The sequence below is a fragment of the Ailuropoda melanoleuca genome, chromosome 8, assembly GCF_002007445.2.
Source record: "Ailuropoda melanoleuca isolate Jingjing chromosome 8, ASM200744v2, whole genome shotgun sequence".
NCBI classification, from domain to species: Eukaryota; Metazoa; Chordata; class Mammalia; order Carnivora; family Ursidae; genus Ailuropoda; species Ailuropoda melanoleuca.
The window spans coordinates 129,090,050-129,107,282 of record NC_048225.1 but is presented as its reverse complement, the minus strand read 5'-3'; the positions used below and the strand labels follow the sequence as shown (position 1 = coordinate 129,107,282).

At 47.1% G+C, this 17,233-nt stretch overlaps 1 protein-coding gene across 1 annotated transcript; it reads right to left on the bottom strand.

Annotated features, from left to right (window-relative positions):
- Positions 1-264: 264 nt before the first annotated feature.
- GATAD2B (GATA zinc finger domain containing 2B) lies at positions 265-15,470 on the bottom strand. Its single transcript, XM_002922503.4, has 10 exons — positions 15,135-15,470; positions 10,674-10,803; positions 9,322-9,453; positions 8,913-9,044; positions 8,289-8,459; positions 7,474-7,789; positions 6,276-6,478; positions 5,258-5,368; positions 4,986-5,103; positions 265-4,345 (listed from the first exon to the last, which is right to left on the bottom strand). The coding sequence occupies exons 1-10, from the start codon at positions 15,467-15,469 to the stop codon at positions 4,212-4,214; spliced, it is 1,782 nt and encodes a 593-aa protein (XP_002922549.1). The 5' UTR covers position 15,470; the 3' UTR covers positions 265-4,211.
- Between the last annotated feature and the right edge of the window lie 1,763 nt (positions 15,471-17,233).

Sequence of the window (17,233 nt, the reverse complement as noted above, 5' to 3'; positions counted from 1 at the left end):
ACCCCACCCCGTGTGCTATGGCGCTCCACTCTCTACAGCCCAGATGAGGAACCCTAGCTTTCACAGTGGCCCGCCTCACCCCAATTTAGGAAGCCGGAAACCGTGCAGATGCATGTGGCTCCGTGAGGCTTTCTTAGGAGGACTCGTTAAAATCCTTTCTTTCCATCATCCCTTGATAATCTACTCTCAAAGACCCATGGAACTAGGTTCTTTTTGGGGGGTGGGGTGGGGGAAATCCCTTGCATAAGAAAGCTTGACACTGAATTTTGTTATATAGGTATATTGTATATATGCTGATGCAATCAGAGGAAAAAAAAAACAGTGCAAATACAGTTACAATTCATAATAATACTTGGTTTCAATGCCCCCGGGAACTGCCCCATTCCTCGGCTACCTCCCGACCCCCAGCACTTCCCCACAGGGTCCACCTAATGCTGGGGTGTGGGGAGGGTGGGCAGGTTAGGGTAGGGAGTGGGCTCTGCCAAGGCAGTGCTGGTGACCTGGAGGACTACTCCAGGGCGGGGAGGCAAGGCACAAATCAGGGGTGGGTGGTGGGGGAGGTGGCATCTCTAAGGAGGGATGGGGTTGGAGCAGCTGCCAGTCTCAGTGTGCTGGGCCCGGCCCACTCCCCGCCCCACCCTCCACAGCCCTGCCTCCCTACCCCCGCCCCTTCCCCAGAAACCCTTTTGCACGGATCATACACAAACGGGCACATTACAAAATGACATAACACAGTTTCACAATATCCATGGCGAGGGCTTTTTTTTCTCTTTTTCAGTTTTTTTTTTTTTCTACACAATGTACAATTCCTTTTAAATGGATCAAGAAATAGCTTATATACACGAATGAGTCCTTGTTATAACATCTCGGCAGCAAGTATCATAAGCTAATGAAGGTCTTGTTGGAGGGCAGGGGAGCCTAGGGCCGGGTGGGGTGGGTGTGGTGTGGAGAGGAGGGTTAGGGGAGGGGTGCTCGGGGAAAGGGACAAAAGTAAAACACCAAGAAGCATCTTTACAGAGCGGCGCTATAGCGAAGTCCTTCGGGGGACAGGTAACCAAAGCAGGAAAACATTTACCTTTGTGTCTTAAAAAAAATTGTCTACCATACGTACATCCAAAAATGTGGAAAAATACCTATTCTGGGGATGGAGAAAGTCCAGATGCTGTGGTCAAATGACAAAAACAGAAAATGAAAATTAAAAATTAAAAAAAAAATTGACAAATGAGGACTTCTGTCCCTCAGCTTTACCCAAGCTTTCCTGCTCATCTACCCGTTTCGGGCGTCTGGAGAGCAAGCCCCTGTCCACCAATGACTACTTGGAGAGCCTTTGGTACGGAGGACGCCAGGAAGAACCAGGGGGATCCTCATTCTAGTCGTCCCCTGAGCTTCAGAGCTCTGGGGGAGAGGATAGCTCTGAACAGAGCATCTTTCCTCCTATCTTTAGGCATGAGGTTTAGTGTCTAGGGGCCCAGCCTGGGGATGGAAAGCAACAAGAGACTCGGAGGGACACAAGGTGATCAGTGATGAAAAACTAGAAATATAAGGAAGACAGAAGGATGGGGGTGGGGAGCAAGGGAGGAGGTGGAAGGCTAATACCATGATTAAGGAAAACTCACCCCCATCACTAATCCCAGGGAAGGGTATGAAAATGGGGAGGAGGGGTAAGAAATCAAACCTCAGCGATTGAGCAAAGGGTCACAGAGCTATACTAGTCAACAAGCAGCCTCTATGCAACTGAGCCTGAGGAGACAGAAGCAGGGAAGGCTCCCCCCGTCCTCCCCCATCGCCTCAGCACCCTGGCAGGCACTCGGCTGGGCATTCCTTCCCCATCACTCCCCTCTCATCTACACATCCTACTTCCAAACCCCATTCAAAGGTGGCCTGGCTCCCAGGAAGGAGGCTCAGCTCAGGGCAGGGATGGCCCCCAACCAGACGGTATTGCACATTCTCTGTTCCTTACTTCTAATCTCAAGTGACAGACTTGGGCACCTGGTACCTCCGAACTGGGGCAGGGGAGACATAACAGAAATGGCACTTCATCATGGCAGGCGGGGAGAAAGAGGCTAGACAGACATGCCACAAGGCAAGATGACTTGGGGAGGGAGGAGCTTCCAATTTCGTGGAAGAGAGAAAAGCAAAACCAAACGATTTATCCAGTGCTTTCAAAGCACAGAGGGCAAAGAAAAGATGTAAGAATATATCTTTATATATATATATATAATTTTAAAATAACCCCAGACCCAGTTTCATAACCCCCCTCCCTCTCCCATCACTTACAGTCAGGGGTACCACATGCCCCCTGAAAAATACCCCAAGCAACCCCATCACTATCTGTCACTAGCATCCAGCTTTGATCACTTCACCACCGGGGGAGCCCAGACACAGGCTCTCTCTCTGCTCCTTTACTAAGTGCTCAAGGAATCTGGGGGAAGGGAGAAAAGAAAAAGCCCAGGGAGGCCCGTAGGGCCAGTATCGTAACCCGCAGTGGCTCTGGGGTATGGGAGAGGGGGACTGAGCCTGATCCCAACTCCTTCTCCACCCCAACCCCCAAACTTTATGGGGAAGGTGTGCAGTTTGTGTGTATTCATTTTAAAAGTGCCTTCTTACTTTAAAAGAATTATTTAATTTCTTAAAATAAAAGTGGGGGAATTTTTCCAGGTGGCTTTAAGGGCAAAATGCTAAACTCCAGTCTTCACACCTCTCTGCTCCAAGTAACCCTTCCCCCCTTCCTCGCACTCTGGCAGCTTCTAGGGCTGCAGAGGCAGGTGAGCGAACATTACAGGAGAGCACAAACCCCCGCCTTGAAGGGGCTTCCCTTACCTCAAAACCAGCCTGGTCCCCGCCCCCTGCCCCCGGGTGTGGGCAGATGGGATGCAAACCTCCCCTGACCTCAGAACAGCAACATTGCACAATTCAGTTCATTCTCGACATTAGTAGCGCTTAAGAAAAAGCTGAAAACACCACAAAAGGAAAACTAATAGGGTTCTGGGGGGGGGGGCGGGGAGGCAACAGCTACTTTGCACAGAGGTCCAGAGCCCGTCCTGACGAGAGCTGTTTGGCTCCGAGCAGTTGGTGCAGCACTTCGTGCAGGAGGCTGGGGGCAGGACTCTGGGCTGCTCAGGCCTCCCTGCCCTCTGCTCCCGGCACTGAGGGTGGTCGGAAAGACGGATGGGTCTCAGCTGCTGGGAGAGAAAGCCCTTCTTCCCCTCCACCCCCAGTCTATATCTCTTTCCTCCTCTGTCTTCCTCACCATGCCCGGCCCAACTTCCAGGACACGGGCTAACTTGGGCTGGAACAGCCACATTACAGATGGAGCTGCGCTTCCCTCTTGCCAGGAGCTGATCAGGATTAAAAGGGGGGGGGGAGCAGAATTTTACAAAGAAAATAAGATGAAATAATTTTGGGCCAGTTGACCTGGAAAAGACTTCCATCTCCACTGGGACCAGGAGAGCATCCAGGAGGCCAAGACCGGCCTCCATCCCTCTTGGCTGAACACTACGTTTGTCCTCATGTCCCTCATCCCCTTTTCTGTGGGTTAAAGCTTCTCCCTCCAGGCTCTTTCCCCTCATTCTTAGAGCCCAACTTCAGTACGAACACTGCCACCCAGACTGTCCAGACCAGAGATACCCAGGGCTGATGTCCTCTGTTTCATGCCCACCCCCCCACGTTAAGTGCATTAAAAACTTCTGCCCCCAACACTCCCAGTCATGTCCCTTTGGGGAACCCCCTGCAATGCTCCTGTCATTTATCTGAATGTCACCTGTGTTTAAAAAAAAAAAAAAGCAAAAGAAAAGAGAAAAAGAAAAATATTGAGGGAAAATAAAAAGGTTTAACTGTCCACTGAACAAAGGGAGGACACACAACATCATTAAAAATGACAATAATTATAGCATAAAAACTTCAGAAACACACGTCAGAGGGCTTAGATGTCTCCCCAGGACCTCACTCTGACCTCTACCAGAGGCGAAGAGCACCTCACTGTGAATGGAAACCGGAGAGAAGACAAGAGCAGCAGGACCGCAGCAGTGAGAGAAGGGGTGGCGGGGCAGGCGCGCGTTTTCCTGTTGATTTCTAGGTTTGTCCTCTGTTTCTCGGTTTTGTTTTCCGTGTATGGTAGGCACCAGTACAGGCACTGCATGCGACGGAAGTTGGGGGCAATGGGAGAGGAGGGGTAAAGGGTTCGAGGCTGGGGCAGTACGAGTGGACAGGCGTTATTTCTGCCCGCTGATGGACTGCGCTATAGACCGGGGAGGGATCATGTCTAAAAGGTACTCCCGCTGTCGGTCTGCCAAACTGGGAGCTTTGTGTCCTCCAATGCCGGTGTTCAAGTATGCGATGTTGACACCTGGACCCAGGAGACAAAAGTGGGGGATGGGGGGCGGGCATTAGAAGAGGCAGTGACACCTTCTGCACTGCGCCAGCGGGGGTGTGGAGCTGAGCTGGGAGGAGGCAGCAGGGCTGTCTGCACCTGTCCGGACTCGGTCAAGCTTTATGTCAGCAGCCAACTGCCCCCCTGCACCCCAGCTTTAGGACACGAGGTCTTCTTGACACTTTGGTCCTACCAGGAATATAACAAGCATGGTCTTGATGGGCTGGGAGAGTCAGAGGAACCAGTGGTGAGAGGGGATTAACCAAGGCAGAGAGATGCACTCACGGAATCTGCTCTGGGTTTGGGGCTGCCAACTGGGAAGAAGCATCCCCCCATCATTCAAACAAGCACCCTGCCCCTCTTGTCAAGAGATCAGCAACCACACACCCACCAACAGGGCGCACTAGACAGCGAACCAATAACGGCAGGACTGTGCTGCTTTCACTACCAAAACCCTAGTGTCCTGTGCCTTGCCTGTGTTATGAATTTAGCCAACACTTGCCAATAACAGTGTGAAGGGAGAGGGGCCTAAAGAGAGAGCAGAAACAGAAGAATAAACTATTCACCCACAGAGCTGATGGCATCCTAACCAGCTGGTCCCATCAGCCCTTCTCACCTGGCATCCCGAGGAGGCCACCTGGCACAGACAGCTGGGGCGCCTGTGCGAAGTTGGAAAGCATGGAACGGGCAGAGGTGGGTATGCCACGCTGGAGGCTGCTCTGGGGCTGTGGAGCCTGCAATGGTGAGCAGATGTGGGTCACCACGTTGCCGCCATGGAAGGGATACGGGGAGGTTAAGGGTATGGGAGTACAGAAGAGCAGAATGACTTCCCACCGAAGAAGGATAAGATGTGATCAACGGCTGACAAGCCCTCCCAGAGAACCTCACCTGCCGAAGCGTATGATGTCTCATTATGGTGTCTTGTTTACTGACACTGGACACGGCTGGAGCCGCAGTAGGGGAGAGGGCTGCCTGCTGCTGGAGTCGCTGTTCAATTTCCTGTCGGGAGTCATCAGGTCAACTTGGCGGGACAGTACTCAATTTCCTACCCAGAAAACCTAGAGGTCTTCTTATTTCTAATGCTCGCAGCAAGTAGGAGGGATACGGAAAAGGCAAGAGTTGGGTGGGGTAGATGCGCTAAGATCTCTGGGCACAAGCAGCCAACACTGCCTCACTGATTAGGGGATCCATCTGTCCAGGAAAGCTGGTGCTCAGAAGCTGGCAGGAGAGGTCTGGGTGGTGGCAACCGGCTGACTGGTGAACGCTGACAAGTTTACCAAGGTTTTAGTTCTGACTCTTGTCTACCCATTTTCCAGAAGATCCATGATGCTACCCAAAGGGGTCTGATGGGTGGTGGGGTAGAGACGGGATAAAGGAGAAGGAGCTGAGCTTCCCAACACATCTTTCCCTCTCCCAGATGTTCTGACTCCGTTTACACTACAAGGCACGTCCACTCACTCCCCGCCACTCCTCTTCCCTGGGCCATGTCACAGTCCACTCTCTCCATTGTCATTCCCTTGCCAAACACGGACCAAAGAGATTCTCTCTCTCAAAGAGGTTCAGGTATAAATCCCTCCCACCAAAATCTATTTGTTTGAAGAGGAAACGAAGTTGAGTGAATGGAGGGATTTCTTTGGCGCCACTAAGGAGGGAAAGCCACGTTTCAGCCTCCTGTTCCTCCCCACCCTGGACCACTCTGTCGTTATGCTGTTGTCCAATCAGAGACAGTCAAATGGAAATGGGAAGACAGAACAGTAAGGAAACAGGGAACCCAGGCCTTGAGATTCCGGGAGCCTAGGTTGTCAGGACTGTGGGAATCACAAAGACAACTCCTCTAAACTAGAAGGAACCACCTTCTGGGAAAACCAACCTAAGGAGGTGGCCGGTGAGAAGTCAGAATTCTTACCTGTTCCTGCTGTAGTGCTTTAACAAAAGCATTTTTCAGCCGGTTGGTGTGTTCAGCCTTTAGAGCCTTCTTCTGGTTGGAGGTCATACATTGCTCACACAGAATCTTACCATTCTTCTCCTGCTTCCAGTGGGGGGTGAAGTCTGTGCGGCACTGGGCACAAACAAAGGGTTCGACCCGCAGGAGTGAGGCACAGCTCTTGCCTAGACGCCAACAAAAAGAATAATCAGGGCTTTTGTATTTCCCCACCTCCTGTTTCTTCACCAAATCAATTTTTCGGAAGGTTATTCTGCTGAAGTAAGAAGGAGACTCTACAATTTAGAAAATACTTTTATTTCATTCGACTGTAACAACGTCACCTTAGGGAAATCAGAGTGCACCACCCCGTTAACAGACAAGGAAGCCAAGTCTAAGAAGCATGGCCGTGCAGGACAATGCCGGCACAAGAACCCAGGCTCCCTGACTTCCTCGTCCAGCGGGACGGAAGCATGTTTCATTTGGAGCATAGCCGACTCCATCCAATTCCACCACCACTTTTCCTTCATAGCATCTTTTTACATCGGACTGCACTTGTCCCCGGCACAGACATTTACAATCTTTAGTTATCAGTGTCTGAACCACTCACTTTGTGATCTGTTTAGAATCAATACTGAGTCTTCAGGCACTTTCCTCTACTGTCCGGTGTTCCCCCAAAGTCCGTATGTTTGGAAGTTCAGGCTTAGTAACTTCTGTTAGTGTTAATACTTCACAGCCTGGTTCAGTGCTGGTTCACGGCTTTTATGTGGTCAGTGTCTCCTTCAGTAAGTCTACCTTCTCGACCGTCAGTACTCAGACTGAACATAATAACGTAGCACAAGGCCACACAAACGTGGACATTAAAAGTAAGTGTTCTAGTCATCAGATTATGCATACATCATGCTAGGGACCACTGAAAAGAACTAAACAATATACTGCAAGAAATACGCGAGACACACAAAATACAATAAAAAACATGAAGCCTAAGCTATACAAACACACAAAAAGCGTCTCTGATGATACTGCGCCCAAACAGCCTCTGAGTAACGACTGTGAGGCGGTCTGGCAAGAGTGAGGAGAGGGTCCTTGACAGCACCCAGTACCCTGTGACCTCCGGCCCATGTCCAGGAGGCTCGGCAGCCTCTTGCTTAGATAAAAGACCGGCCGGAGGAAGGAGCCTCACCTTGGCTGTCGATGACACTCTGCACGACTTCTTCCAAGCCCACCATGTAGATGAACTCGCTGTTGGCTGCACTAGGCAGGAAGTGAAGCAAGGGGGCAGGAGGCTTAGGGGGTGGAATCTCCAGGAGCGTCTTTTCCAGCTGCTTGCGAAGAGCCAACTTGGCTGCGGCCTGGGAATTGGCAGCATCAGTCATGGCGCTGGGGCTAGGAAGTGGTGAGGACACTCTGTTCACGGTCCCTGGCTGGATGTGGGAGGCAAGGTTCATATAGATGGCGGAGGATGCTGTGCGCTGGCAGGGAACAGAAGAACTCGACTGCTGGAATGCAGGGAGCACAGGGGTCAGTGACGGGATGTGGGAGCAAGGACCAAGTCTTGCTTTCATGGCAGAAAACACAATCTGAGCCTAGTCTGGACTGCTTAGCTTTCCCGAAACTCAGGAAAAGATAAGAGGTGTCCAACCTCAATGAAAAAGCTCTCCAGCACACAGGAAAGGAGAATGGTAGTGGCTACGACTGACAACTGCTGAGAGGAAAACAAGGGGATGTTCTCTGTCCTTTGCCCTTATGCCTCTTCTTCACCAGGGCCCTGCTTTCTTCCAGGCAGGTGTCAGGCTCGCTGGGGCCTCCCTTTGTCCACTCCTGTCCTCAGGGAATTCCCCTGTGCTACCACTTTCAGGCCTGCTGTCAATCCAAGCTCCACCAAAACTACCCTGGGTTGCCCTACAGCTTCTCCATGTCCAAAACCTAAATCCTGTGGTCCTTTCAACAGGGAAAGCAATAAAAGACTTTTCTGTTTCCACATTAGGGCTCTCTTACCGGTTGGTAGTTGATGGCAGGATTCATGTTGGGTGTTGTGGTGCGTACAAGGCCAGGCTTGGGTGGGCCCCGCTGACCCTGTAGCTGGGCTGGGTTTGGTGCAATAACACGTTGAGACATCAACATATGTGGGAGAGTGGTATTGGTCGCTGAACGGATGACACTGTGACCCTGAAGGGGGGAGAAGAGGAAAAGAAGTAGTCATAGGTGGTTAAAATGCCCCACCAAAACGTTGAGATAACGCTGTCTGTAATGCACAGCTGAGTGGAAACAAAGAGTTGGTAATTCTGTGTAATGATATACGGAATAAATGTACCATCAATGTAAATCCTGATTCATGGTAGGAATTCCCTGGTTTTTCTTGGTATAAGCTATCTAACCCTAGATGGAAAAGGGCTAAGCTACAAACGTCCAGATAAGAAAAGCCACAATGGGAAAATGAGGATTATTCATCCTACTATGCCACCTAGTACCACACACCAAGTCATGCCAGCAGGGACGCAGGACTGGGGAACAACACCCCTACCATGGCCAGGTTCTTCTGTAATCGCCACAGGAAGTCCCAAACCAGAGATGGGATAGATAGGGCTCTCCGACACAAAGACCCCAAGGTCAGACACATACCTGTAATGTTCTCAGACTCTGCGGTTCAACCCCTTGGGCCCCAGGCCGGGAGGGAAGCTTAGACAGGCCCTGCTGTCCCCCATGGGCAGGAGATGGCTGAACGATGGATGCTGCATTCTGTACAACTGGGGTCTGAGGGAGACAAGAGACAATGAAACGGAGGCAGAAGTCTGGTATACTCTCAGACTTTTAAAATTCCTTGTTGGGGTGAAGCTTCTGTGACCAGAAGGAAAAATGAGAAAAATGGAATGAAGGCTTTCTTGATTAAAGCCTAAGATTAAAAAAAAAAAAAAAATCCCCGTTCTTAGAAACTAAAAACTATGGAACCAGAGAAGAATGGGCCACCCAACTGAACCTACCTGGGGGAGTCCATTCTCAAACTCAGACCCCTATTTCTAGGGCATAATACCTTCTGGACCACATTCTCCTTCTGTAGCTGGCTCTGCCTCAGTTTCTTTAACAGCACCAGCCGGGCTTCCTCCAGTCGCAGCTCGTCCCTCAGCTGCTTGATGAGCTGCTGCCGCTCCTCTGTGCCTTTCCCCTAAGGAGACGGGGGGTGAGTGAGGTGAGCAGACACCCAGAGGCCCTTCCTGCAAGACGGTCTCTTCTTCCCGGTCAGAAACCATCTTCCACACCAGGCAGAAGTAGCACTGGGACTGCTATCTTTGTGTCCCTGGAGTCCAGCACAGTGCTTGGATTCAGCAGGTACTCCAAAAAATGCTTACAGAATGAAAGGAGAGCCCACATATAAATCATAACCATACGTCTGACAAAATAGAAGAACGGCCACAGGGAGACACTGCTTTCCTTTAAAACAATGTTTCTGGATCTTTTTAAGCCAAGTTTCTTCTAGAAATACATAAAAACTTAGGAATCCCTCCATATTATGAGAACCAGGATAGAGTGCTTCCAGCCAAAAGTTTATGTGACTATGAAGTTTTGTTTTTGTATTTTCCAAAGATAAGTTACACTGAATATGCTTTGTCAAACCTTCTTCTTCACTCAGTTCTAATAATTCCCTATAAAAGGGCATGCCTTTGGGGTGCCTGGCTGGCTCAGTAGGTAGGTGGAGTGAGTGTCTGTTTATCTTGGGAGTGTAGGTTCGAGCCCCATGTCGGGTGTAGAGGTTACTTAAAATCTTTACAGGTAACTGGGGGACTCAGTCAGTTAGGCGTCTGCCTTCAGCTCGGGTCATGATCTCAGGGTCCTGGGATCTAGTCCCACATCGGGCTCCTTGCTCAGCAGGAAGCCTGCTTCTCCCTCTCCCTCTGCCCCTCCCTCCCACTTATGCTCTCTCAAATTAAAAAAAATCTTAAAAAAACAAACAAACATCTTTTGGGGTGTCTGGGTGGCTCAGTTGGTTGAGTGTTTGTTGATTTCAGCTCAAGTCATGATCTCGGGGTCGTGAGATGGAGCCCCGTGTTGGGTTCTGCACTTAGTGGGGAGTTTGTGCTTGAGATTCTCCCTCTCCCTCTGCCCCTTCCCCTGCTTGTGCTCTCTCGCTCAAATAAAAATAGATAAATCTTTAAAAAACAACATAAAATAAAATCTTTAAAAAATTTTTGAAAATTAAAAAATTAAAAGGATTGGCCTTGGGGTTGAGAATCACGTATAAAAAGTTTCATCAACGGGTAATTATTTAGATTAAAAAAGTAAACTATAAAAACACAGAACTGGAACTCTTAAAGAACTGAAGAAAATAGGAGGAGCAAAAAATGAAGAAAGAAATTATTTTTTCTTTCTTCTGTTTTTTATTTTTACCTTAAACATCTCTAGGTTGGCTGCTTTGAGTCTTTCCTCCATTCGGGAGCTGGAACGGGGACTGGAAGCCTCATTATCAGATAAAACAATGATGTCTGGGGAGGGAGTCAGCCTTCCTCGGTCTGGCTCACTAGACAAGAAAAGAAAAAATTAAGGTATTTCAACAGCAAAGGTTCATAGAAAAGTTAAAACTTTTTTCTACGCTGAACGAAGGACTCCAAGGGAACTTAGGTCTGTCCCAATTCACCCGGGGGATTCAAATCCTAGGATGAAGAAAACACCAACACAGAAGTGGTGCTACAGCCTCAGTCACCGTACCTTCCATCTAAACTCCTCGTGTAGGGACAAGACACATACCCAGCGACTGGCTTCAGAAATGGGAATAAGAGATGAGTGTTATCACACTGATGTGAATCAAAATTCTGAATGTTTCCTCTATATCTCACTGTCCTTTGGGTTGTCTCATTAGTTGTGCGGAGGCTCGAGAAGGAAACGGCTAGCTTGAGGGGGAAGAAAGGCAAAGGCAGCAGAGCTTAGGTACAGATGGTACAATGCTAACGAGGACTCATCATACCCATAACGACATGGTCCTGGCCACCTGAGGATTTACAAAAGAGAAGGTTCTATGACAACCCTAATGGTAGTCTGTCCTGTCACGAGTTAAGGCAAAAGAAGGTAGTGTCAGCTGCTTGAGAGAACGGACAGTGCCAAGTCCACAGCCTTCTGGAGGACGGAAACTCCAAAACTAGATATACACAACTTGCATCTACTTGCCAGACTTTTACTGAGCATCTTCCCTCAGCAAGAAACTCTCTAGAAACAACTGTGAAATCTAAATCTTCCACAATGGGTCCCCGTATTCCCAATCTTATTTATTAGACAATTGTGGTTCTGGTTTTTTGGGGCTAGCCGTAAAAGCATCATATTTACAGATGATAAAAAATGGCACTGAATTCTGGAGATTCTAATTGCCTCAGGTTCCCAAATCAATGACCACATCTTCTAACTCTCTGATTTCCTAACTCAAAGATATCCTCCCAGAACCTACCTTCCCGAGATCCGCACTATAGTTAGGAATACAAAGATCTAAAGCAATGTGTAGTTGTTAAACATGAAACTCGAATCCTTAACACCCACAGATCTTTAGTCCTGAGAGCCTCTCTACCATTCCTTGGGTCTCTTCTCCCAGCTATTGGGACATAGATGCCTTTTGAATAGGGCACCCTACCTATATCGGATAAGCACCCAATTTTTCAACAGGGTAAAACAGAGTTAGTAAAATCAACCAAATTTAGCTGAGAAAGTAGAATAGAGGGACAGAGTGACATGTATGACTATGTTGCAAACTACTAACATTTGCCTGGATTGCTCTATAAGCACCGGTCGCAGAGGGCAAGCTGAGGGTGTGAGGTTACAGAGAAAGAAGCGACTAGAGAGAGAAGAGCCTGTCTTTTTCTGACCCCGAGCTGCTGAAATAATGGTCAGGCCTTATAGTTTTTTGATTTTATTTTCTGGTGATTTCACTTTTCATTTCTATATTCCTTCATCCCTGCCTCCCATCCCTTACACTAACACAGGTGACTGCTTTTGAGATCTGGTGGATTTCTAATTCTACTTGATTTCCCAATGTTTATTTACATCAACAGTCCGAAGCTCCTTCCATTCTGGTCCTGGCTGGATACGTACATCAGTATTATCTCTAAGCTAAGAATTCTTCCTGGCTCAAATGAATGCCACCCAAGCCTGATGGACTGCCCAGCAACAAGACAGGCAGAGACATTCCTGGATGGAGACTGTGGAACTGAGCAGCATTTATCAAGAAGTTGCATCTGAGAATAACCGTAACTAAATGATATTTTATTCCTGGATATAATCAGACGCACATTAGATAATAGCACAGGCCAGGCAAAACCCAAGTCAAGTTTTGTTTCATTCTTTGTTTTTTTACATCTGACTTGAGATTCTGGTCTCATTAATTAAGCTTTCTGGGGACAGAAATTATTTTGCTACTTTCCCAAATATACTCATGAGTTACATTACTTGGTGTTCTGAAGTATGAAACTTTACCTGTCAGAGAGAGATTACTAAAAGCCTGATTTGTTGCTCACCTCACTTATGACCCAGACTGGCAAATTCCCTAAAGCTACGTAATTTCTAATCCTTATTCCAGTAGTAAAAGCAACTAAACAGAAAACTGCCATGTTTCTCTAGCATTCCAAAATATAACCAAGCACTTGGTTTCACACACACCTTATTTCATATATGTTGTAACCTGCCCAACTGATGGCAAAAAAAAAAAAAAAAAGGTTCAGGCAATTATGATGTCATTATCGTTGATGTCAGGGGCTCTTCATTCTTTCTGCTTTTAAATTGTCTTCTTTTATCCAGATCAAAGACACTGTTTTTCTCCCTGCTGAACAATCTATCAATCCCGTTCATTCTTATAACAAGCTTGGGGCTAAGTGGAAATAACTGTCAGTATATCTGGTGAAAGGGGAGAAGAGTGGCAAGGGCCAACAGGGCCTCTTTTTCCATGTAGAATGGGGATCCAGATAGTTTACATCAACCCTCTTTTGCTGGAGACCATTAAAAACAGTTTCTAGTTTCCAGAGGAGCAAGTTTCAAAAGTTCATCTCTCTAAAATAAAATTAAATGCAATGGTAGGGTTTTCAGGGCAGTCTGACTTTTCAACATAGAATTTATTTATTTATTTATTAGTACAATACCAGTAATAGCGCTACTGAGATCTCACCAAAATGTGTAACAATGTTTCTATGAAAAATGCATTTTCAGGGCCAACTTTGGATGTGAAGAGTCCAGCCAACATTTGTCTTCTTCCTCCTCCCCAGTCAAGTAGGATCAGTACTTGCTCCAGGTGAGGGTGGTTATGGGCAAGTGGGCCATGATCTTATTCATCTGCTCTTTTTTTTTTGCCAAAGGATCTCGGAATTAAACTATTTTCATAATATTCTGCTGACACTACATACAGCTTCCAAGCTACCCAAGGATTTTTCTCCTCTTTTATGACCAATAGGGAATTTCTTTAAAGTTTCCTAAGGGTTTCAAATGCTACTACCAAGAATAATGTTCCCTCATTGGGTGTGGTTTAAAAAAATAATACTGGGGGGCGCCTGGGTGGCACAGCGGTTGGGCGTCTGCCTTTGGCTCAGGGCGTGATCCCGGCGTTGCGGGATCGAGCCCCACATCAGGCTCTTCTGCTATGAGCCTGCTTCTTCCTCTCCCACTCCCCCTGCTTGTGTTCCCTCTCTCGCTGGCTGTCTCTATCTCTGTCAAATAAATAAAAAATAAAATCTTTAAAAAAAAAAAAAAATAAAATAAAATAAAAATAAAAAAATAATACTGGGACAGTACTAGTAAGTGAACATTAAAGGCTAGAGAAAGAATCACAGGTAATGCTCTAACTGTTCCTTTCTTTCTCTTTCAGTCATAAGACAAATTCAGCAAGGCCAGCTGAAGGGCAAGTGGACACTAAAGAACCATTCTCATGCCCTGTATTCAGCTACATCTGAACTATTAATTAAACGGAATGTTCTTAAAGCTAGGGCTGTCTACACTGTGATTCACTGTCCTGGAAGTTGTCACCCTCAGCCAGGACCTCTTCTTAGTACGTGCTCCACCGTTTCAAGTACTCAGTCTTGACAGACACCAGAAAAAAGTCCTGTGAAGTGTGAGAGCGTACATGCACAAGAATAAGTGTGCGTGTACAACATACGAATGTTGGGGCGCCTGGGTGGCACAGCGGTTGAGCATCTGCCTTCGGCTCAGGGCGTGATCCCGGCGTTCTGGGATCGAGCCCCACATCGGGCTCCTCTGCTATGAGCCTGCTTCTTCCTCTCCCACTCCCCCTGCTTGTGTTCCCTCTCTCGCTGGCTGTCTCTATCTCTGTCAAATAAATAAATAAAATCTTTAAAAAAAACAAAAAACAACAACAACAAAAAAAACAACATACGAATGTTTAAGTGTATGCAGGGGTTGAAGAGAGTGGCACAAACAAAGCAAGAATGCAGAGAATTAGCACATGAAGACAATTTCCTTGTTCACACAAGAGAAGCTGGGCTCATGCTTTTGAATGTAACAGAAGTGGGAACTCCACAACAGATTCTAAAACTCTCAGGGTGACCTGAAAGATGTCTGCTGCCCTCCTAAAATGGCCCTAAGACTGGAGTGAAGCCTGGACCATCGCACTTCCAGCTCTATGGCGCCTCCTTCATCCAGATATGACCTTTATCTTAAGGATGTTATCTATAGGATTCTCTGTGTGCTAAACAGCTGTATGAGGCACCGAGTTTCATTTGGAAGTGAGAGGAATTCATGGTCAAGCCAAATGGCTCACATACGTCTTCCTTCAAGAAGCACCTCCTCTCACTGGAATCCACCCCATTTCACAAGCTTAGTTTATGAGGAGACCCCACTGTGGGAGGCAGCCGAACAGCGCCATACCTCCGCCTTGCACTCATATCCACAGGCTCGTCACTAATGTTTTCTTTGCCGGGTCTCCCAGCAGTCCTGTTGTCTCCATGAGGCCTGAGAGTCCCATTGAGCTTCTCTTCATAGCCCTTGACCCCACTGCCGTCCTGTTTGGTAGGCAACTCGTGTGGCACCTCAAGATTCGCCAGATCCTTCCGTTTAAGCAGCGCCAGCATTTTCAGGCGTTCCATGGCCTCGTGCCCCTCCATTTTGAGTCGCTTAGCCAGGACATCATCTCGCTCATCTGCTGGGTCCAAGCTTCGCTTCAACAGGTTCAAGCGAAGAGCATCTTCTGTCATTCTATCCATCCTACGGAAAGGAAAATACAAGTGAGATCAGAACACAGCCCCTTCAAGAGTCTGTAAGGAACGAGGGTGGGTGGTAGAGGTACTCAGAAGAATCGCAGGGGCACCCAGCAGGCTCAGTTGGTAAAGCATGCAACTCTTGATCTCCGGGTTGTGAGTTCAAGCCCCAAGTTAAGTGTAGAGCTTACTTGAAAAAAAAAAAAATCATAGATACATGGACGTTCAAAGGTCACTGAGCTAACCTTCTACCCTCTATCTTCCCAGAACACCTATACTAGTACAGAGATTTCTCCACTCAACTTCGGCAGTGGAAAGTAAAATTCAACTACTTTTTTTTTTCTTTTTTTTTAATAACAATTTTTATTATATTATGTTAGTCACCATACAGTACATCCCTAGTTTTTGATGTAAAGTTCCATGATTCATTAGTTGCGTGTAACACCCAGTGCACCAAAAACTTACTTTCTAGTCATCGACGTCCTCACTATATCACCACTATACTCACCTGAATGGTCCATTAAAGGCCTACATCTCTCAGAAAATAAACATTCTTTTGTGATTGGCTTTTTGTGCCTGTATGCTCAAAGTCAGATGCGTTGGTTTTAACTATCATACCACATTCTTCTCCTGGAAAAGACTCTTTTATGAACAGGGAAGTTCCTCAAGTCACCCAGGCATATCTTTAATTGGCCCATCTTACGAAGGAATATGAGAAAGATGAAATAAAGAGTATCTAATGGGAAGCCTCAGTTGTCTGGATGCAGCAAGTCTATACAGATACAGATTAAATATCTTAAGATGCTTGGCTTTACGGCGCCTGGCTGGCTCAGTTGGTTAAGTAACTGCCTTCCACTCAGGTCATGATCCTGGAGTCCCAGGATCGAGTCCCGTACGGCGTACGGGGCTCCCTGCTCAGCAGGGAGTCTGCTTCTTCCTCTGACTCCCTTCTAGTGCTCTATCTCGGTCATTCTCTGTCAAATAAATAAATAAAATCTTTAAGGGAAAAAAAAAAGACACTTGGCTTTATAGGGTGCCTGCCCGGCTCAGCTGGTAGAGCAGGTGACTCCTGATCTTGGGCTTTGAGTTCAAGCCCACTGGGCATGGAGCCTACTCAGAAAAAAAAGATACTTGGCTTTAATGAAAGATTCAGGTATTTAGGCTGGTAAGAGGTAATACTTTCTCTACTTATGCAGCAAAATTATTAAAGGCAAGGAAATTATCATTTTCCCTCTCACTGTGATTTTTTTTATGCTAACAAAATCTAAATGCAGAATTTCTTCCATACTTTTAAATCCAGGGCTGTTTTCCTGGTAGGAAACAGCAATGAGGCACGGGAAAGAAAATTTTTTGAATCATAGAAACATAGGTTCAAACTGCTAATTACTTTTATAAGGTCAAATATTTAATAAGTTACTTTACCTCCCTAAATCTCAATTTTATCTGTAAAAGTAGGTACTTAGAAGATGCTCAACAAAATTTAATTTCTATACCCTAGGGTTATGACCTTTTTTTTTTTTTTAAAGATTTTATTTATTTATTTGACAGAGAGAGAGACAACCAGTGAGAGAGGGAACACAGGCAGGGGGAGTGGGAGAGGGAGAAGCAGGCTCCCAGTGGAGCAGGGAGCCTGATGCAGGGCTCGATCCCAGGATCCCGGGATTGCATCCTGGGCCAAAGGCAGACGCTTCACGACTGAACCACCAAGGTCCCCCTAGGGTTATGACTTCTATATCTAAAATGTGAGATCAGACCCAATAATTCACAGAC

Excerpts from the sequence above, each read along its gene's own strand:
- GATAD2B (XM_002922503.4), bottom strand. The coding sequence starts at position 15,469 with ATGGATAGAATGACAGAAGATGCTCTTCGCTTGAACCTGTTGAAGCGA. Across the intron at positions 9,454-10,673 it reads CCAACCTAGAGATGTTTAAG|GGGAAAGGCACAGAGGAGCG; the intron begins GTAAAAATAAAA and ends CCGTCTCCTTAG. Across the intron at positions 5,104-5,257 it reads GACATCATACGCTTCGGCAG|GCTCCACAGCCCCAGAGCAG; the intron begins GTGAGGTTCTCT and ends TCACCATTGCAG.